Here is a 21367-nt window from a genome sequence, read left to right as displayed (position 1 = left end):
CCACCTGGGAAGAATCTGCACTGAGGACTGCAGGTTCGGTGCTGTAACATCTAACTTGTAAAACCTAGCAAATGTGTGGGACAAGGCCCATCATGCAGCTGTGCTCACCTCTTGGATGGAAACTCCCTTAAAGAGAGCTCATGAGGTTACCAGACCAGATCACACCTTTAACTACATTTCCAAACATGTTGTCTTTTGTCTTTATTCTGGTTCTTTGCTCACCTGGTTGTTAGGGCTGAGGTTGAGCAGTCTCCATGACGAGTACATGAGATCTGAGAAGTGGTAGAGGAGGCGCAGGCGGGCCCTCACTGCCTCAATGCTCACCTCTTTCAGTCCACTGTACTGAGGAGGCACCGCCACTGGCAGACCGAGCTGGAGAGGAACTGATGAGCCTGAGGAGGATGAGAAAGAGTGAGAGGTGATAACTCCATCACAGGTCTGACACTTCCAGGTGTGTCCCTCCTCCTGCTGTATACCTGGAGGCAGCATTTACATCTGAGTCTGCCTTTGGTGGCATTTTGGCAGGATCATCCATGACTACACAACACACTAAACATATTACACTACACATTAACTATACGATCAAAATTCAAATCTCGCTATAAATATCGCTGTCTGTCTTTTGCCCCATCACTCCCACGACTTTCACTTGTTGCTTAGCAACCAAGTGGCACATGTTGCCATGTAATTTCTTGATTGGTTGATGCGGTGCATTTTCCCACCAACAGGAAAGCGTATGACGTGTTTTTTGTGTTTTATTTGCTTGCAAGCACTTTCTACTAGCAAATATCCCATTTTTACCCTTTTTTCCTGGACCAACGTGATGACAATATACAGGAAAAAGCGTGGTATAAATTATTTATCATAAGTCTAGTTTTACTTGGCCTATCAACACAATTTAAAAAGTGGTATACAGTTTGACATCTGTACTTTCGACACAAGTTGGAATGGAGACTCGGCGAGCCTGCTGTCCTGCTGCTCTGTCATCTTAATTTGGTGATGTCATTTGGACATGGCGGCGCACCTGGCGGCTCCAGAAGGTTAATTGACTGACAGAAGTCACATTAAGCAGATCTTTTGCTGTTGTAGCCACTGTTGTTTGTTGTGCCGCCACAATCAGATGGATGAGTCTGGGTTTGGTGGTTCCCCGGAGAACGATACCTGTCTGACTGCACTGTGCCAAGTGTAAAGTTTGGTGGAGGGGGGATTATAGTGTGGGGGTGTTCGTAAGTCATTTTTGCAGTGCAGGAATTGGGCTCATCCCTTAGTTCCAGTGAAAGGAACTCTTAATTCCCCCAAATTCCCATAAAAACACTCCTAAATCTTGTGGAAAGCCTTCCCAGAAGAACTGAAGCTATCATAGCTGTGAAGGTTGAGTAGACATCATATTAAACCCTATGGATTAAGAATGAGATGTCACTCAAGTTCATATGCGTGAAGGTAGTCGAGCAAATACTTTTGGCAATATACTCTCAGAAGCTGAAGAACTGAAGAAGCCTTTCAGATGAGAGGTGAAAGGTCTTCAAGAAACTTACAGAAGTCCAGTCGCCTTTTTTTCAAGCTCCAGACACCACTGTGACCTTGCCGGTGGCTCATGTGACAACTTTATGCTGTACCTAACTTTGGTGTCCCAACAGCACTGCAGGAAATCTGGCATCTGTGATATAGTATCAAAATATCAGGACACATTATGTGAAGTTTGTGTGATTGTGTCTAACCTGGTGCTCGAGGCGGCACAGATGGAGCCGTCCACGCTGCACTATGGCAGCGCCCAGCAGAGATCTGGTGGATGTTCTTGCCCTGCAGCACTGTTACCAGTGTTGGTTCTCTTACATGGTTGGTGTGTCCCAGACCCAGCTACACAACACAGCCAAAAATCAACACAAATAAAGTCAACACTTAAAGTCAACACTCACCCAAAGTCAACACCAATTACTGATTTTCAACCAGAACATTTAAGAATAAGTAATCTGAGCTTGAAATATTGTCAGTCATCAACATAATCTGCCATGTTTTATCAGTGTGGTGCATATTATTAGGCTAATTATCCTTTCCTCATGGTGCTTATACTAACTGGCCACATGGAGCCATTGTTTGGGATGTTGATGCCTGATTAAATCATACTAGTCTGGTGAAAGCTGTCAAGTTTAAACATTTTTCTAATTAGCTGCCTTCACATACAGTGGATTCATTTTACAGTGAATATTTATATTTTAATAGCTCAAATTAGTTATATTTTTTATTTAAAAAAAAAAGCCTGCTTAATAGTTTTCTGTCATTCATGTGATTAACGGTTTCAGTGGTTTCAAAGCTTCTAGAAGCACGTCTTTGCAATTGTCAACCACACTGGAATGTCTGCAGGAACTTACAGTAACTGGGCAATTATTTTGATTATCTAAATTTCCTTTAATTTAATTTATATAAATGAATGCCTAGAAAGCCAAACTAATTTCAAGTAATTTCACTGGAATATAAAAGCTGCATGTGTAAAACACTCAAGAAGATTTTTTGAAAGCTTTCTGAGAAGTTATAGTTCTTCCACCATGTTTACTGTTCTGCAGATTTCCATTCAGGACTCACTGAATAACACGTCTCAATGTCTGTTTCTGCTCCATGTGTGAGAATATTTGTAACATAAGATGTTTAAAGTGGATGCAGATCAGATCACAAGGTTTTAATGAATATAATGTATTTAATTTTTAGTAATGCCAATTATTTATAAAAAGATGAGTAGGCATCAGTCTTACTGACACTAATATAGACTGAAGGAGTACTGTCAGCAGGCTACCTGTCCCTCTGAGTTGCTGCCCCAGGTGTAAACATCTCCTGTGGAGGAGAGCACCAGAGTGTGTTCAGCTCCTACAGCGATATCCTGGATGAGGATCCCTGACAGAGCCGGAACCTGCTGAGGCCGGTTGTGGTTCCTGGCTCGGCCCTCTGGCAAGCCAATTAGACGATCTTTAACAGGAAAGGAAAAAATATATTTGAATAAAATGTCATGGAAAAAAAAAGCAGCATGTCTTCATTTGTTTAATCCATTACAACAGAATTAATGTTAATGAAAATGCCAGTGACCAAATCTACCTATTAATATACTTATTTTAACTTGTGATGTAAGCGACTAATGTTTTCACAAACAAGTGCGACTCTTACTGAGACACCACAGGACCCTGCATTTTTGTAGGGCAACAATTTGTCAGCCAAAAGCTAAATCATATTCTGCTGTATCGTCATCATCATGTCACATTCAGTACATAGACATAAATAGTAAACGATGTACGTAGCTTCCATTCCTAAAAAGAAAAGCCAATGCCCAACCACCTTAAGCCTGCATTCTTTTTAATGGATACCAAGGTGTGATCCAGGTGGTTGTAAAAAGACTACCGGCCATATAGAAGTCTGGGGGAAAACATCCTTCAGCCCTGACCTCAGTAAACACCTTCCTGGTAAATTCATGAGCTCGTTTTGGGTCTTACAAAACACATGACAACCACATTACTCGCCCGGAACTGGTCATTAACAAGAATGCAGACTTAAGGCAGCCCTTAGCTTTTAAAGTCCTTCTTCAAAAAGAAATGGAGCAAAGAAACCAACACTTACCTTGGCCAAATGTGAAAACCTTGCCATCTTTGGCTAAAGCCACAGAGAACTGAGTTCCACAGGCCACTTTTTTTATGCCAATCCCACACAGCACATCCACTTTCTAAAGATTTCAAAACAGATCAGCGTCACAAACACCTTCACTGTTTCACAGGCAAACATTAACTTCACTTTACTGCTCAAGCATCACAATGCTGCAGCGTGTACCTGAGGTGAGGACTTGGCTGTGGAATTACCAAGTCCCAGTTTTCCATAGTCGCCATCACCAAAGGCCCAAACCATCATTCCATCAGCAGAGACCACCAAGGTATGGTTCAAACCGCAAGCCACCTGAGGAGGGAGCACATGTGTTAACCTCAACCCTCAACAGTCCTCATATTTCACCATAGAGTAATTAATTGAAAATGAATCAAAACTGACATTCAGATACTTTATTTGACATAATCTTGTACATGTTGATTTTGTTTTTAAATTCTGTTAATACTTCCCCCATTAACTACTTTCCCCTTTAAAACATACTACCATGTGTGTTGTCATGAGATGCTGCCCTGTCCGTGGAAAAGTCAGACACCGAGCCAACTGGCCATCTCGAGAAGTCTATACCAAATAAAAATCCTGTGTCCGTTCTTTTGGAAGCATTTTTGGCTTTATTTAAGACAACATCAAACACAATGCTAAGCCCTCTATGCTACCCAAGTCATACCGGCTCAGATGTTGCGTGCCTTAACAAGGCTTGCATGAGATGTTGAGGAACCAGGACACACTGACACTGATGACAAGTGGGCTACTGGAACAACGTATACATGGACAAGGACTGATGATATGGAACCCAACCCAACAAGAGGGGTTACATGCAACACATATGGGAACACTGACCAAAAAGCATCCAGTAGCTCAGCGCAATAATGTCAGCTATGATTGAAGCTGGAAATATAGAGGCTACAGCACAGTGAGAACCATAGAGAGCAGTATAGACATAATGACATAATAACGGGCTTGGTGGAAGACAGCAGTGAAAAAATACCAGATATACAGGACAGCTTGGCTTCTATCTCCTTCTTTGGCCAGCTTATTATCCCAGCAGGGCATTGGTCTTGATTGCCTGGATCTTGCTCTTCCCATTCAGCCGACTCCTCAGGACTTGACTTACCCTTAAAACACTGGGCCACCGGCCCAGGACAGCTGAGTTCTTTTAGTAAAGTTCTGTTTTTTGTTTTAATTCTGGCTGTGTTTGTAGTTATGTATTAGGATTTTAGCTTGCCTTTGTTTTTAGCTTAGTTTTTTTTTAGTTCCCGTTTCCCTCTTGTTGTCCTTCCCGTGTTACTGTGTTCTGTCTCCCCGTGTTTTGGCCCTCGTTCCATGTTTTGTGTTTAACTTTTCCTCCTGTTGTTTCCCTGAGTGTTGTATTTAGGTTTCCGTTTTATGGTGCTCCCAATGGTGCTTTAGAGTCTGGTTCTTCCTGTGATTTCCCTTAGTGTTTCTCCACCGTGTTGTGGAGTCTCTTGTGTCTGTCTTTCCCGTGTTGTAAGCCTGTGTGTTCAAGTAGGTGTCTGTTTAGTCATATGTTTAAACTGTGTCAGGTTTTCGTGTGCCAAGTCTGTGTATGCGTTATGGTTGGTCACTTCCTGTTTTATTTCGACAGTCTTGTGTTCCTTGTACTTTGTGTTTAGTTTTGCTTCCTCTGTGTTATTAGTTTCATTTGTTTCACCTGTTGTTTCCACTTGCCCTGGTTACCTTGTGTGTATTTAAGCCCTCAGTTTTCTTCTGTTCATTGTTGCGAATTAAAGATAGCAATGGACAAAATGCGATGGCTAATCAACTGGACACAGTAGTGGTGGACAAGCAGAGGAAGAAAGCCGTAGAGATAGATGCAGCAATACCAAGTGATGGTAACATCAAGAAAGAAGACTCCGAGAAGCTCGAGGGCTCAGAGAAGAGCTAAACAGGATGTGGCAACAGTGGTCCCCATGGTAATTGGAACACTCGGGGCAGTGACCCCAAAACTGGGAAAGTTGCTCCAGCAGATTCCAGGAGCAACAGAGCGACTGAGATCTCTGTTTAGAAGAGCGCAGCCCTAGGAGCAGGAACAGCTAAGATATTGCACAGGACCCTCAAGCTCCCATAATAATAATAAATCGTCAATTAATCAAGATCATGGTAGAATGCTTAATCATGATTTTGATTTGAGGTCATATAGCCCAGCCCACAACAGACACCACTCGTAATAATGGTTCTGATGAATGCCTTACCTGTCCTACATGGTAGCCCTCCAGAGCAGTGACCTTCTCTGGCAGCTTCTTGTTTGAGGTGTTTCCCAGCCCCAGTCTTCCATAATCACCATTGCCAAAAGTGAAAAGCTTCCCATCGGCTGTTACTACGGCTGAATGTTTGAACCCACAAGACATCTAAAGAGCACAAAAAGCAAAGACCATTGTAACTGAACTGCCTTCAAAGGCCCGTGCCACTATGAGTCTGTTGTTAAAAGGCTTTTATTGCTATGAGGTAGCAAAATGGCACATTACAGATCTACGGTATATAGTTATAGAACTGAATGAAATTTGTTTTCTGCCTTGTGTTCTAGTATTCTGTGTGCAAGCGAGGAGACTGACCTGGACCACTTCCTCTCCTTGCAGTGCCTCAATCTGTCGAGGTCGTCGTTGGCGGTCGCTGTTTCCGTGTCCCAGCTTGCCGTAGTCCCCGTCTCCCCAGCTGAACACCTCGCCACTCTCAGTCAGAGCCATGGAGTGGCCATCACTGCCACATGATGTAACCAACTGGGTCACAACAAAACCTGATACAACAGTGAAATAGGACGTGTTCAGGGTTTACCTCAATCTGCTGACCACATGCTCCATATTTGGTGTCCACCAACTACTGATATACTTTGTTTTTTAGCTGCTAAATGTTTCACTACATTCAGCAACCAACTGTGCTTTTATTTATCTTTTGGTCATATACAGATGTTTGTGTCACCTTGAAGAGCTGAGATGACAGTGAGGACATGCAGATCATCTGAGTTTCCTTGTCCCAGGCGGCCATAGCTGCCCTCTCCACAGGCCAAAACTGTCCCGTTGGGCTGGATCACAAAGGTGCAGTTCTGACCGCACACCACCTGCAGGAAAGAAGAACATGAACAAGTAACCAGAATGAAGAGCTCTGGAGACAGATTCTTACTCAACTGGGTAAATACTGGGTATTTATTTTGTTTCTTAAAGGAAAAAAATACAATATAGCTCACACCTGTTACAGTTATAGAAAAGTGCCAAAAATATGTCCAGTGGTGTTGGTTTATGTGTTGTTTATGTACCTGTTGTGCCTGAGAGAAGGAAGGGGCGATAGTTGGGACTAGGATATTTCTGCCAGCCTCTGCCAGCTGGCCATGTCGTCCTGCGCCCCACAAAAACACATCACACTTCCCTCCGAGGTGCCAGTCCTGCACACAGACACATACATGAAAAATGGAAGTCAAAAAGTGGGTTCAAACTAGGGTTGTGCATGAAATTCAATTCAATTTAAATAAAGTCAACTATAAGTAATATTTATTAATTGGGAAGACATTTAGTTTTCAATTTTGGGATCCAGTTATTACGTTTTTGCGTGGAAATGTCCACCATCTCAGTCTGACATCGTTCTTAGTGAACTTCAGTTCACCTCACTGTGGTGAATTTGGTTGATTTCGCCACTTTCCATATCCCTTTAGAATGTGATTAACAGTTTCATATAGCTCAGGTGCACCATTTGCAAGTACAACAATTAGATTGTGGTCAATTGTGACTGTTTTCTTGTGTTTAGACTAGTTGATAAAAGTGTGTGTGTTTTTTTTAATTGATCATCAGGAACATTCCTAAATTTGCTGCTTATTTCAGCTAAACTATCAGTTACCTCTGGCCTGGAGGTGGCCCAAGACATGATTTGTTCATCCATACTAGCCGACCATTTACTGTTGTCCTGTAAAAACAAATGCAAAGGGTGTTATTCTGAGCTGTACAGGTGTTGATCACAAAACTCAGAGCTCAGTCAGCTTCACTCACCATGAGCAGAGCCATTTCATCTTTAGGCACAGGCTCCAAGTCAGGAACGGAAAAGGACTGAGGGAAGGTTGCACCTCGAGCAAGGGCCTCCGCCGCCTTTACTGTAGTAGAGAAACAGTCCAACCACGCCCACTCGCTGGAGCTCCAGACAGCGGTGCCAGACTCTGGTGGGCATTGTCGGAGATGGGGCGGCACAGGGGGGCGACACAGGAGCTGGTCCAGGTGGAGACCCACAGCCAGGGAGGCAAGGCACTGCATGTATGGGCTGTGGACAAGCTGCTCCCCGCATACAACATGGGGCTGGAAGTGGAGAACAAAGAGTGACTATTAGTGTTCAATATCATTAAACTGTCATAAAAACTGCACATTTGTTTGGGTTGCATTTATTAATAAACCACTGTTTAGCATATTTTTTCCCCAGGCCCAAAGACAGGCGATGAAAAACCATTGCAACAAACAACTGATTTGAAAATAAATCAACTGGACATCAATAAATGCTGAGGCTCCTCAGTATTAAGTGATCATTACTGCAGCCACATTCTTCTGTCTGGTATGGACTAGTTCTTATATGCACTCAAAGCGCTTATACAACATGTTTACATTTACCCATGCACACCCATTCATACAAGCACTTCCATGAACTAAGCTAAGTGCTTTAATTATCCAACATTCACACAATTCACACTCCAACAGTTGCGTCAGAGAGCAACTTGGGGTTAAGTATCTTGCCCAAGGATACATTGGCATGCAGCCTGGAGTGGCCAGGAATCGAACCGCTGACCTTCCAATCAGTAGGTGAACAGCTCTACCGCCTGAGCTACAGCCACCTGAGCTACAATACTGCTGTATTGCACATGTACTTGTGTGAAAAAAAAAGAAAAACACCCACAATAGAAGCCTGTAGAGTGTTTAGAGAGCTCATCGTGGAAAAGCAAATGTGTTGGGCACAACAGTACATTCAGATCATGATTCTGATTGCAAAAGCTGCCTGACAAGACAGATTATTATCAAAAAAATAAATAATAATGTTGACACTTCATTCAAATATTAAATTCTTTATATTAAATCTGGGGGTGTTGTACAGAGGCACAATTATTCAAATTGATTCCAAAAACATATGAACCTGACTCATACTCATAAAAAACGGACACATTTTCCAGGTTTTAAAATTGAAGTCAATGCAGAACTGCTTTAAACTTTCATTGCTTCTAAAGGCCAGCAGAAGGCAACTGTGTTTCAAAAAGAGGTCTACTGGTAAGCGCTGTCTCTGTCTCTCTCTCCAAGTTTGAAGTTCTATTGAATACATTATATTCATTTTTGGTCCTCATTGCACTCAGAAAGAATGAGAAAGCAGGGTAAGACTAGGGTGTGACAACCTTGTGATAAAAAAGCTCTTACCATGTGAGCATCCTTCTGAAACATTTCATGTATTCATATATAGTCATTGGACTGTACCAGTAGAATTTCTGCCATAACTATATGAACCAGTGTTTCTCAGTCATGTCTGACATTTAATCCTAATTTGGCTCTGTGTATATTATAAAGTATTAGACTGAAAATAATTGTTGCTCTGCTGAATGCATGCTGTCCTGTCTTGCTCGCAAACAAATGGCTAGCTGTAGTTGAAAGCCTAGCAAAATTCTGGGCCATAATCTGATCATTAAAGGGACAATTTTACTGAAATCAACTCTTGATAATCATCTAAACAATAAACAACTGTCAAATGATCACAGAAATGGAACTCACTTTGTTGATATGACTCTGAGCTTGATGGTCATTGACCAAGATTATTTATGTAATTATTCAGTTTAATTACATATTTATTTCCTTGATTTAAAATGTTCAGATCAAAAATCATCCAGTTTTTAATAAAGTAATTGTCTCCAAATGCCCATCATCACATCAGAAGCCTGCGAGGTGGACTTCAAGCAGAGGTGACGTTAAATCTGTCCCTACCTTCTCATAGGCATACTGCTCCTGCAGCATGACAGGCAGTCTCTCCAGGAAGGCTCTCATGCAGGGCGCCATGTTGAGGCCGACCACACCTTGCTTCTTTAGAGCCGTGCGGCAGGTGGCCAGCACATGGTTAGATGCCATGAACTCTTTGGAGCAGTTCACAACCAGCACATCCTAGAAATCAGCCATACAAAGGCAAATTAAACTAACTGAGGACAAATACAACCACACTAAATGGTGGCGAAATCTGAGGCAGGTGTGACGTCTTACCTTTGACCTATTGGAGCAGACAGCCACGCCTACATCTGGGACCCAGACAATATTCTGAACTGCCCCTGACCCAGCTACTACAGTCTGGAGTATTGACCCATCCTGTTGGAACACACACACACACAAAATAAAACACACTCCAATGGAAAGGCATTCAGTGTCACTATAATCATGTCTGCTATGATCCACAAACACCAATGAGGAACAATGTGTTTCTTCCACGCGTTATTAAACGTTATTAAACTTATGCTATTAAACCCTAACCATCTGGGTGTGTAGTTACAGTATTTACATGTGCTATATGCGTGTGCATTAATCTCCATCTGTGTGTTTCTTACTCGCAGCGACCAGATGTTCATGAGGCCTCCCACTCCTCCAGATGCCAGGGCCAGACCATCAGGACTGAAGCCCAGTGTTCTTACTGGAGTGATGTGGCCCTTCAGCTGGAACACACAAACTGCTCCATTTTCTGACCACTGGGAAGACTGGAACACATCAGCAGTGACAGCAATGCAACAATACATTTTGTATTGGTTTAAATTTACAGTAATTACTGTATGAAAAAAAATTCTAACAATACCATTAAATTGGGTTTTGCTTCATTCTCCCACCACCCTTCTAAGCCAGAGGAACAGGATTCTGGGAAGTTGGAAATTTCTTGAGGAACGGTCCAGACGGAGACCAGACCATTCTGGCAGCATCTGAAAAGCACAATGACCCATTAATAAAACCCACCAAAACAGGACAAATGCTCCTCTTTTTCACACTATATAACCCGTTTTACACCAGGACAGCACTGAGGACAGATTCCTTCAGATGGCAGCGCATCAAATGTTTCCAGAAAAAGAATATTCAGACCTTCAGGCCTTACAGAAAAGACTCTCACAGACACTACAGAATGTGCTGAAAGACTTTTATAGTCAGCAGAAAATTTACATTTTAAATATGCTGACTTTTATCTGCTAGACTATTTTTGTTAATAGTTAAAATACGTAACACAGCCAAAGCCCAGGTAGAATACAATACCACTTGTGTCCCTTTGTCACTCCACATTGTCTTACATACACATCCTTTAAAAGTTTCTCAAAGTTACTAATTTTTCAAATAGAAACTGTGTTCGAAAGGAAACCAACTGGAAGGGCATGCAAAGTGTATCTAAACACTGCTTCAGACAAACAGACTGCCCCTGCTATTATTTTGAAAGTTCAGTCATTACTGACCAGCAAACCCTTCCTGTCTTCTGCTTTCCATATAAACTGGCCATAGCTACGATGATGTTGTCCTCAATATCATTCAGCTATCATTCAGCCCAGCCAGAAGCTCCAACTCCACCACCTTGCACTGCAGCTACTACAGCAGCTATTATGTGACTACAGCAGCTCACACTCGCGGATGCTTCATGAGCTGGAGCGCCTGTCAACCGTGGGAAATAGGTTGGGTGCTGCTACGTTGACCTCACCAGGGCTGCAGAGCAGAATAAGAACTACACTCACTCATCCAAATCATTGAAATCAGGTGTTCCAATCACTTCCATGGCCACAGCACCAAGCACCTCAGCATGCAGACTGCTTCTACAAACATTTGTCTAAGAATGGGTCGCTGTCAGGAGCTCAGTGAATTCCAGCGTGGTACAGTGATAGGATGCCACCTGTGCAACAAGTCCAGTCATGAAATTTCCTCACTACTAAATATTCCACAGTCAACTGTTAGTGGTATTATAACAAGGCGTCTTCTCTGGAGTGATGAATCCTGTTTCTCCGTGTGGCAATCCGATGGATGAGTCTGGGTTTGGCAGTTGCCAGGAGAACGGCACCTGTCTGACTGCATTGTGCCAATTGTAAAGTTTGGTGGAGGGGGGGGGGGGGGGGGGGGGGGGGTATTAATGGTGTGGGAGAGTTTCTCAGGAGTTGGGCTCGGCCCCTTAGTTCCAGTGAAAGGCAAGACCAAGACATTTGGGACAGTTTCATGCTCCCAACTCTGTGGGAACAGTTTGGGGATGGCCACAACATGACTGCACACCAGTGCACAAAGCAGCTCCATAAAGACATGGATGAGCCAGTTTGGTGTGGAAGAACTCGACTGGCCTGCACAGAGTCCTGACCTCAACCTGATAGAACACCTTTGGGATGGATTAAAATGAAGACTGTGAGCCAGGCCTTCATATCCAACATCAGTGTCTGTCCTCACAAATGTGCTTCTGGAAGAATGGTCAAAAAGTCCCATAAACACTCTTGAACCTTGTGGAAAGCCTTCCCAGAAGAGTTGAAGCTATTATAGCTGCAAAGGGTGGGCCGACATCATATTAAACCCTCTGGATTGAGAATGGGATGTCACTCGAGTTCATATGCGTGCAAAGGCAATTGAGTCAATACTTTTAGCAATATAGTGCACCAGAATCCAGGATTGTGGAGTTGAAGTTCATCCACAGGATGAGAGGCTCACTGGAGAGACAACTGATTATATCGCTCTGTTAGTCATGAAGTACTTGGCAAATAAAAGATCTGAAAAGCAGAAACTTTAAAAGGTATTCATTTTGTGTGAGGAATTACCTTAAATGGCACCAAAAATCCAATGACTAAAAACAGCAGAAGTGAAATCACAAAACCCAAAATCATGGTCAACGTACATGGCGAACATGTTGAGGGGCTTCGGACTGCGTCCAGGTAAGCTGCACCAGGCCACACCATTAACCTGGGAGGGGTTTCTAAGGCTCTGCAGGCAGTGCCAGCCAGAACCTGAGTCAGAGCGGGAGTCTGGATTGGCCCACAGCTTCACAGTCTCCTCTTTGGCACAGGTCAGCAGGATCTGACCAGATGGACTCCACTTCATGCTGCTGATCGACTCCTGACAAAAACAGAGTGAGTGTCACCTATAAATGTAGATTTAATCCAACTAGGTTACAGTTAAACAGCTTTATTTCTATTGAAAGAATTACCAAAAAAAAAAAAGAAAAAAATAGAATTACAGCATTACTTCACCTTGTGTGCATCAATGACAACAATGGCTCCTTTTTCTAATGGCTCTTTGGATCCAATAAGAAGCTTGCCATCTGCGTAGCCCACAGCAAAAGGCTTGTCTTCACTGTACCAGGCAATGTGCATTATCGCCACTACAATAGGAAAAAAATACTGTCAGCTACCAGTGCTCTCCTCAGCCTCCTGCCAGTAGAAACTTTAGGTGGCACAAATCCCCTGGACGTACAAACTCTAGAACACATAATTAATGGTCTCAGTAGATCTTAATGGGGTGCATATGAGCCTCAGCGGCTTTATTCACCATCTCAATTCAAAAGCAAATGGCTAAGAAAGAACCAGGAATAAGAAATGCTAAAATGATAATAACTACGAACCACTGAGAATCCTGTCACTTTCTGTGATTGGCATAATTATGGTGAGAACTCATGCAGGACTTTTGGTACATTTGAACATCCTAAGTCAACATCATTCTTGAGTTATGAAAATTTTCGGAAAACTTCACCTCTGACCTTGACCTTGAGGAGAAGGTTGCTGAGATTCAAACTTGTCAAAGATTTTTAGCAGATGCATCTACTACTGTGTTTAACACTGTTTTTCTTACAGTTATGTGAATAAATATCGAATATGCATAAAATGGAGACGATCTGGCAGGGTTGGCCATTCAAATTGAAAGAAAAACCTCATACCGTCCTTCCTGTAGCAGTGCTCCAACTCGGTGCGGTGCATACTGGAAGAATCCAGCACCTCGATCAGACCCAGTGATCCATCCATTCGACCCACAAGGAGCATGTCTTTGGGCTCCCCACACCACAAGGACTCTGCCTCCTCTTCAGGCCAAGCCAGCGCAGACACCCAGTGAGGCTGCACGTCTAAAAGCCCTTTGCCACCTTGGAGATGATGAAAGCAGATCAAGTTAGTGTAATGTAATTTTGTTATAATTATACTGCGCAAAAAGATTAAAGGAACTTCTTTTAATCAGAGTTTAGCATCAAGTCAGTGAAACTTCTGGGATATTGATCTGGTCAGTTAAGTAGCAGAGGGGGTTGTTAATCAGTTTCAGCTGATTTGGTGTTTATGACATTAACAACAGGCACACTAGAGTGGCAAGAATGAGACAACCCTCAAAACAGGAATGGTTTCATAGGTGGAGGTCACTGATATTTTCCCTCCTCATCTTTTCTGACTGTTTTTTCACTAGTTTTGCATTTGGCTACAGCATGGTTTGGCAACCCGCAGCTCTTCAGCCTCCTTCTAGCAGCTCCTTCTGGCCTTGCCAACCCCAGAAGCTTTGCTGTGTCTCCCAGCACAGTCTCAAGAGCTCCTGGAGGAGATTACAGGAGACAGGCAGTTACTCTAGGAGAGCTGGACAGGGCTGTAGAAGGTCCTCAACCCATCAGCAGGGAGGAACAGGATGAGCACTGCCAGAGCTACAAAATGACCTCCAGCAGCCACTGGTGTGAATGTCTCTGACCAAACAATCAGAAACAGACTTCATGAGGGTGGCCTGAGGGCCCAACATCCTCTAGTGGGCGCTATTGCACACTGCCCAGCACAGCAGAGCCCGATTGGCATTTGCAATAGAACTGGCAGGTCCACCACTGCTGCCCTGTTCTTTTCACAGATGAGAGCAGGTTCACCCTGAGCACATGTGACAGTGTAAAAAGGGTCTGGAGAAGCCGTGGAGAACGTTATGCTGCCTGTATCATTCAGCATGGCCGGTTTGGTGGTGGGTCAGTGATGGTTTGCTGCAATGAAATTTTGGCAAAATGGACTAGCCTGCTGCATCGTTTTTTCACTTTGATTTTTGGGGTGTCTTTGAATTCAGCCTCTGTAGGTTGATCATTTTCATTTCCATCAAACAATGAAGCATCCATTCATTGTTAACACATTACAAAGTCCATTTCAGTATACAGTAGATATGCAGCATGATTTTTTTTCTGATGTGTTTTCAAAGTGTTCCTTTAAGTTTTTTTGAGTAGTATATATATGTTGCCCAAGTCCTCACCATGAATGGTCACCAGGACATAAACTCTGCATGAATAGAACCATCAGTTTAATTAAACTTTTTTACTTGGATGGGCTGTCCAGTTATACTGACAAATGCCCAGGTATGCTGTATTTCTACGTGTCTTTGAGTTATTTCACATCACTAAGCTGAGCTCACTTAAGTCCATGAGAGGAGCTGGCATTTGTCTATGAAACTCACGCAAGAGGCGCTTTGTTATTGCTTCATTTTTTATTGCCATAATGTATATTCTGTTATTCATCAACTTTTTAAAGAAAGTGTGGATTCCTTCCTTTCATGTATATGCCTCCACAAATACAATGTAATTCTGTGGGAAACACTAAAACTGAAAATGTTTGCCTATTTTGAGCCAATTTAATAAGTTTTTTCTCCTGAACGTTGCACCACCATCTTTGCTGTTGCAGAATTCTCTCATAGATGTCTATCCAGGTTTCTTTGGGCCGCCTTCCTATTTAATGTCTTTAATATGGCAGTAGCCTGTTTACCCTGTACACACTGCATAGGCAAAATCACTTAAACTAATTAAACCACCAGATCCAAAGAAAGACTTTATTGGTTGTCCAGTAAAGCGCATCGCCATCTTTCTTTGTCATGAGTAACATGAGAGAAATGTGTTTGTGGACTTTGATGGACAGATGGCTCACGCTGCAGGGTGTATGGTGGGAGGCAGGAAATGATGACTGGAACACATCCAGTCCAAAATCACATTTATGTTTAATGGAAGATATAAAATCTTAATCGCCTCTCATTCATATTATGTGGGGATAAGATCACTTTATACTAAACCAACTCCTGAGAAGCTCAGTGAAGCACATCATTAATATACTCCAAGGTGACATAAACTCCCAGAGGAGATTGGACAAAATGAACTACATACCATTAACTTGCCAGATGTTGACCATTTTCTCCATGGCAGAGGCCAGATACTTTCCAGTGACACTCCATGCAAGAGGCGACAGGCAAGGATCGCTGGGAGACCCCAAACCTGACATTCCCTCCTCTGAAGAGCCATCACTAATGAAAGACAACAAAAAAAAACTAATGAGATTAAGTAAAATTGTATTCAAGTATTTGACTCCTTCGGAAGATAATCATACCTCTAACTAAAATTACTTTAAAGCATTACCTAAATGAACTTCATTCAGTGGTCATGGGGACATAAAAACTGTACGTATGGAAAAAAACACCTTCAAAGGTTTGCCTACTCTGACCAAAATAAGGTTTTAAAAGATTTTTTCAACTGAAAGTTTTAATCCTACATCATCTTTGGATTTTCCCACAGAGTTCTACATCTCTCTCTCTGAAGCTGCGTATGAGAAATGACCCAGCAGTAAATACATTATAGGGTTACCCAGACAATCGCAGCCTGGAGTGTCCGCGAGCGACTGGCCGTCAGCTTCAAAGCGCGTGTGACGAGCAGCTTTATAACAACTCCAGCTGCTGTCCAACAATCACTTTGTGTCTGAGTGAAAGTGCCACTTTCTTAACTATCTACTTGCTGCCTGATTGTTGGCATTGAACGGGTCCAAAAAAAAAAAAAAAGTAGCCATTTTTTTCAAAGACAATGAAGAAGAAAAGTTGATAAATTTTATATTTTAGAGCACATGACCAATGGAGCAAATACACATCTGAATTAAGAGATAAAAATGATAAAAATAATTTTAAAAATAATTATTTCCGCACCTCCAACAGGCACAATGCTTTAAGTTGTGGGAGCAGTGTGGGGATTTGGGATGAGTTTCATGTTAAACAATTGATTGAAACAATTACAACAAGTAGGTGTAACCTACTCTTTATTGAAGACACAGGTCTGCTGGAGGGTGTACTGGGTCTTGGTTACATTCCACACTCTGACGGTCCCATCGTTGCCACTGGTGGCCAGAAGGGCTTTCTTGCTGCACCAACCACACGTGATGACCTGAAACAGCCAGAAAAGGATTAATTACCGAACAGAAACTGTGCAACAAATCTCACTGTAAGATACAGTTCAGATAAAGAGGAAAGTGCTGACCCTGCTCTGGTGAGCCTCTAGCTTGATGAAAGAGCACTTTCGCAGGTCCCCCGCCATGTCGGCAAAGGTCTGCGGACGGCTCTGGTTGTTGTCGCGGTCGTGGGCGGCCAGCGTGCGGACTAGCTGCTGAGCAGCCCACTGTCGGTGCTGTGAGGAAAGCCGTGAGGACAGGCAGCAAGCTGCCAGAGCGTTGGCCAGCTCCAGAGGGCCTACAGCGGAAGGATTATGGGAAGGATGGGCATACAAATGCGCAATTAGACCTGCTCGACACGAAACACAAAGTGACAAGAATGTCCGGTGAGTGACAGAAGAAGCAGCAATGAAAAGAGAAACATGAAAAGACACAAAAAGCAAAGACAAACCAAAAGGTGACCCAAGTGAAGAAGAGCCAAACTATCACTAACAAATGAATTATGTCACTGCTGCATGAATTAAACAAATGCATGTATGACATATGTCCTTCTGTAATGCCAGATCAACATATTCTAATGTGTGTTTTTCCTATAACAGTGATGCTATTCTATAACAGCATAGCATCACTGCTTTTCTGAATACAATTGTGACATTAACAACAATTATACTAAGGCCTGAAAAGAAACAATGCAACAAATGTGTGAAGGATAAAAGTATGTTTATGTGGACATAAAGAGCATTTGAATTGCTCTTTAAACATTTACAAAAACCAAAACAGAACAAAGTATTGCTTTAGTAACATACTCAGCACAAATACCAATGAAATATAACTTCAATATAATTAAGATCAGTGGCATTAAAAAGACAATGACAGATTAAATGACATGGAACAGCTCACTGCCACCTCCTGCTCCTCCAAGTCTACAAACCTCTTTTCTCTGTATCAGCCTTGTCATAAGCAGGTCTGAGTCTGGCCCCTTTATCTGCCAACAGGGCCACAAGGGCTTGAGTCACCACAAAGTTAGGAGACGTGACCAACTTGTTCTCCTCGGCTACCCCGCGCAGAAAGCTGGGCAGGAACTTCCTCTGGATGGGGTCGTCCACTGTGGTCAGGTTCATGCCTGTGGCTGCAGAGATCAGGTTCTGGGGGGGAAAAAAAAAATCACTTCAATCAATGACAGGGATGATGAACACCGCTGAGGAAGGATAATCTGGTTTGATAATTGCAACAGACTGAAAAAAGAAAATCCTGTGCATAGAAATTAAAGTCAGTGTTTGTGCTGTAATTTTGCTATGCTCATATACATTTATTCATCTACTAATCGGAAGGTTGGTGGTTCGATCCCTGACTGCTCCAGTCTGCATGCCAAAGTATCCTTGAGCAAGATACTGAACCCTGAGTCTCTCCTGATGTGGTTATCTGTGTGAATGTTAGAGAGAAAGCAAAGAGATGTAGCAAGTGCTCGTATGACTGTGTATATGAACGGGTCAATGAGGCATGTTGTGCCCTGAGTCCTCACGTAGAATAGAAAGGTGCTATAAGAACCAGCCCATTTATATTCACATGCAAAAAGACCATGTAGAAAAAAGAAGGAACTTCATTTCTATCCATCACCTACATGCAGTCAACTAAATGTGCTGTTGTACCCCAGCACACAACATTTACATTTACCTGCTTTTCACTTCCTGGGCAAAGGTAGTACAGTTCATTTCACGTCAATTTAGGACAACCAACACTAGCAAAGGGTGTTCAGAACAGGGATAACACCAGGAGGTAATGGTAAATGGACCAGTTCTTATATAGCGCTTTGCTACTCTAATCGAGCACTCAAAGTGCTTATACAACATGTTTGCATTCACCCATTCACACAAGCACTTCCATGCATATCTAAGCTAAGTGCTTACTGTTTAACATTCACACACATTCACACTGCAACGCTTGCGTTGGAGAGCAACTTGGGGTTCAGTATCTTGCCCAAGGATACTTTGGCACGCAGCCTGGAGCAGCCAGGATTAGTAAGTGACCTGCTCTACCTCCTGAGCTACAGCCACCCCAGATACAGGTACAAAGACACAACACACTGAAAAATGTATGAAGCAAGAAGAGCTCAACTTTTATCCATCCATCCATGGAGCCTATGGAGCCTATCGCAGATGTCATAGGGCAAGAGGCAGGGTACACCCTGTACAGGTCGCCAGCCTGTCGCAGGGCCAACACAGAGAGACAGACAATCATTCACACTCACATTCACACCTATGGACAATTTAGAGTGACCAATTAACCTAACCCCAGTAATTGGATGTCATTGGACTGTGGGAGGAAACTGGAGTATCCGGAGGAAACCCACGCAGACATGTGGAGAACATGCAAACTCCACATAGCGAGAGGCCAAGGTGGAATCAAACCCAGACCTTCTAGATGTCATTCTAGCTGTGAGGCAGCAGTGCTAACCATCACGCCACCGTGCTGCCCTTTTATACTGGCTGATATTAGCCAATGCTGGGAAATACTTTTCATATATTCGCCAATAAATGAAAAGGGACAAACGTGCTTCAGTCTGTCCATCAGAGGGCACTCTGCAACTTCCCTATTAGCAACAAAAATCACAAACAACAACCAGCTGATCTGAACAAAGTCAGGCAGAGCATAAATGAGTAATTCACAACTGGTTGTGATATTAAAGGTTATTTTTGAACCACATTAACTTAGTAAGGATTCATAATAAATACTAGGAGCATCTGCTTTGTGTGTCTGAATGAAAAACAAATATTGGTTTAATGTGTTGGATTCTTCAATCACTAAATATTGGTATCAATCCCATATTGGTCGAGCTCCTTCTTTAAGTATTCTTCACAAATAGTTCTCCAGACCTCAGAAATGACCTCCTCCACATTTACTGATTACAATTTGAACCAATTTTATGACTAATGACTTTCAGATACAATTCATCTGCTGTAAATTGTTTTTTAGGCCTGCCACTTGTTTTTTTGCTTCCCTTGTCTAGTTTCCTCAAATTGTTTATGGCCATATCGCACACCTTACCGAGATATGACAAGCTTGGAGATTATAGCTCTTTAAGAATCACCTTGTTGATGCAAAAATACAATTTTATGCCTGTCAAACTGTCATCTTTGCAAGTTTTTGTGAATTCAACTAAAGAAATGGGAATAATTTAAGTTTGTACAACAGGCTGCTGGTAGCAAAGTGCCAAAAGTTACAATTTAAATTGTGATGCACTGAGTGTTTCTTTTTATTCACATCTTTTCACTCTGTTTATACCTCACTCTGCATTTAATCATTAGTTATTATTAATCTCTGTCTCTCTTCCACAGCATGTCTTTTGTCCTGTCTCTCTCCCCTCACCCCCAACCGGTCACAGCAGATGACCCCCCCTCCCTGAGCCTGGTTCTGCTGGAGGTTTCTTCCTGTTAAAGGGAGTTTTTCCTTCCCAATGTCACCAAGTGCTGCTCATAGGGGGTTGTTTTGACTGTTGGGGATTTTATATAAATATTATTATTAGTGAAATTGTGTACCTGAGTGCACAGCTGAACTAGCAGCTTGGCAGCATTGGGACTGTTGGAGGCAAGACAGCCCACTGCTGTGCTGAGGTAAGCCAGGCAGGAGATGGGTTTGCTCGTCTTGGTGGCTCCACGGGGCCTTTCGACGTGACCCGAGCCTGCGGTAGGACTGGTGGAAAGCCCGGCTCGACCTGCTGCTGCCAGGCACATCAGCCTGACCAGAGTCCTAATATCAGTCAGACCAAGAGACTCCAGACCTGCTGCAAGGCTGCAGCTTGAGCCACTGGATGGGCAGAAGGAGAGAAGGGAGAAACTGTATTTACTGTTCTGATTCCATTTACATGTGAAATACATTTTGAAATAATTCAGAAATATTTAAATTGCTGACAACTTTTTCTGAAGGGTTAAAATATATGTACTGTAATTAGTCACAGAATATCATCTTTATTGACAATGCCTTCCAGGAACACAAACATGACGAATTTCAAAATCCTAGAAAAAAACAAACTCATATTTTGTTAAAGCCAGGGTTTTTCTAGCAACCCTCAGTGATAAAAAAAAAAAAAAAAAGAAGGCTACCTGACGGACAGCAGGGACAAGGCTCTCATCACCATCGTCCTGGCCAGCAGCACCTGGGCTGCAGCAGTCACCCTCCTCAGCGCCATCACTCGGTCATGAGGGTTCTGCAGGGCTGCTGCCTGCTCACCAAGTGTCACCCTACCAGAGGAACTCTTGTCCACTGAGGTCTGACAGCCTAAACACAAACACCCAAATTTACTGAAAGTCTGCACCAGTGCAAAACCCTCTTATGGCATTAAAATGACTTTTACAAGGTGTGAAGATTGAGATTAAAAGGTGTGGACAGTTATTTTTGTGGCTGGCCCTAACGCATATGTATCTGTATATGTAACATTTTTGAGGGAGGAGAATTTCAGTAAAACATATTAGTGTGATTTGCTAAGGTTTGACTACTGACAGCAAATTGCACTGAATTTAACTCAGAAAAAAATATCTCATTATGCATGTGATGTAGCTGCTGCTTGGAGCGATGAACTGGAATGCCGGG

General features: G+C 42.7%; 1 protein-coding gene across 8 annotated transcripts in view; it reads right to left on the bottom strand.

The window, feature by feature from the left end:
- herc1 (HECT and RLD domain containing E3 ubiquitin protein ligase family member 1) overlaps positions 1-21367 on the bottom strand; it is a 74755-nt gene that overhangs the window by 9293 nt on the left and 44095 nt on the right. For 6 of the 8 annotated variants that reach the window (XM_030725120.1, XM_030725121.1, XM_030725115.1 and 3 more), the window contains 24 exons: positions 20881-21055; positions 20317-20584; positions 17712-17925; positions 16870-17129; positions 16649-16776; positions 15736-15872; positions 13519-13719; positions 12836-12966; positions 12484-12701; positions 10438-10558; positions 10196-10342; positions 9858-9959; positions 9588-9761; positions 7632-7931; positions 7483-7548; positions 6908-7033; positions 6574-6712; positions 6210-6391; positions 5850-6005; positions 3808-3930; positions 3601-3703; positions 2789-2958; positions 1719-1857; positions 223-392 (listed from right to left, as the gene is read on the bottom strand). In XM_030725120.1, coding sequence (XP_030580980.1) covers positions 223-392; positions 1719-1857; positions 2789-2958; positions 3601-3703; positions 3808-3930; positions 5850-6005; positions 6210-6391; positions 6574-6712; positions 6908-7033; positions 7483-7548; positions 7632-7931; positions 9588-9761; positions 9858-9959; positions 10196-10342; positions 10438-10558; positions 12484-12701; positions 12836-12966; positions 13519-13719; positions 15736-15872; positions 16649-16776; positions 16870-17129; positions 17712-17925; positions 20317-20584; positions 20881-21055 — 3950 coding nt within the window. The remainder of the gene's footprint in view (positions 1-222; positions 393-1718; positions 1858-2788; positions 2959-3600; positions 3704-3807; positions 3931-5849; positions 6006-6209; positions 6392-6573; positions 6713-6907; positions 7034-7482; positions 7549-7631; positions 7932-9587; positions 9762-9857; positions 9960-10195; positions 10343-10437; positions 10559-12483; positions 12702-12835; positions 12967-13518; positions 13720-15735; positions 15873-16648; positions 16777-16869; positions 17130-17711; positions 17926-20316; positions 20585-20880; positions 21056-21367) is intronic. The other 2 variants (XM_030725123.1, XM_030725122.1) reach the window with 1 other exon arrangement.

This window comes from Archocentrus centrarchus, unplaced genomic scaffold (assembly GCF_007364275.1).
Source record: "Archocentrus centrarchus isolate MPI-CPG fArcCen1 unplaced genomic scaffold, fArcCen1 scaffold_48_ctg1, whole genome shotgun sequence".
NCBI lineage: Eukaryota > Metazoa > Chordata > Actinopteri > Cichliformes > Cichlidae > Archocentrus > Archocentrus centrarchus.
Note: the sequence above shows the minus strand (reverse complement) of the source record. Positions and strands in the feature narration are given on the sequence as shown.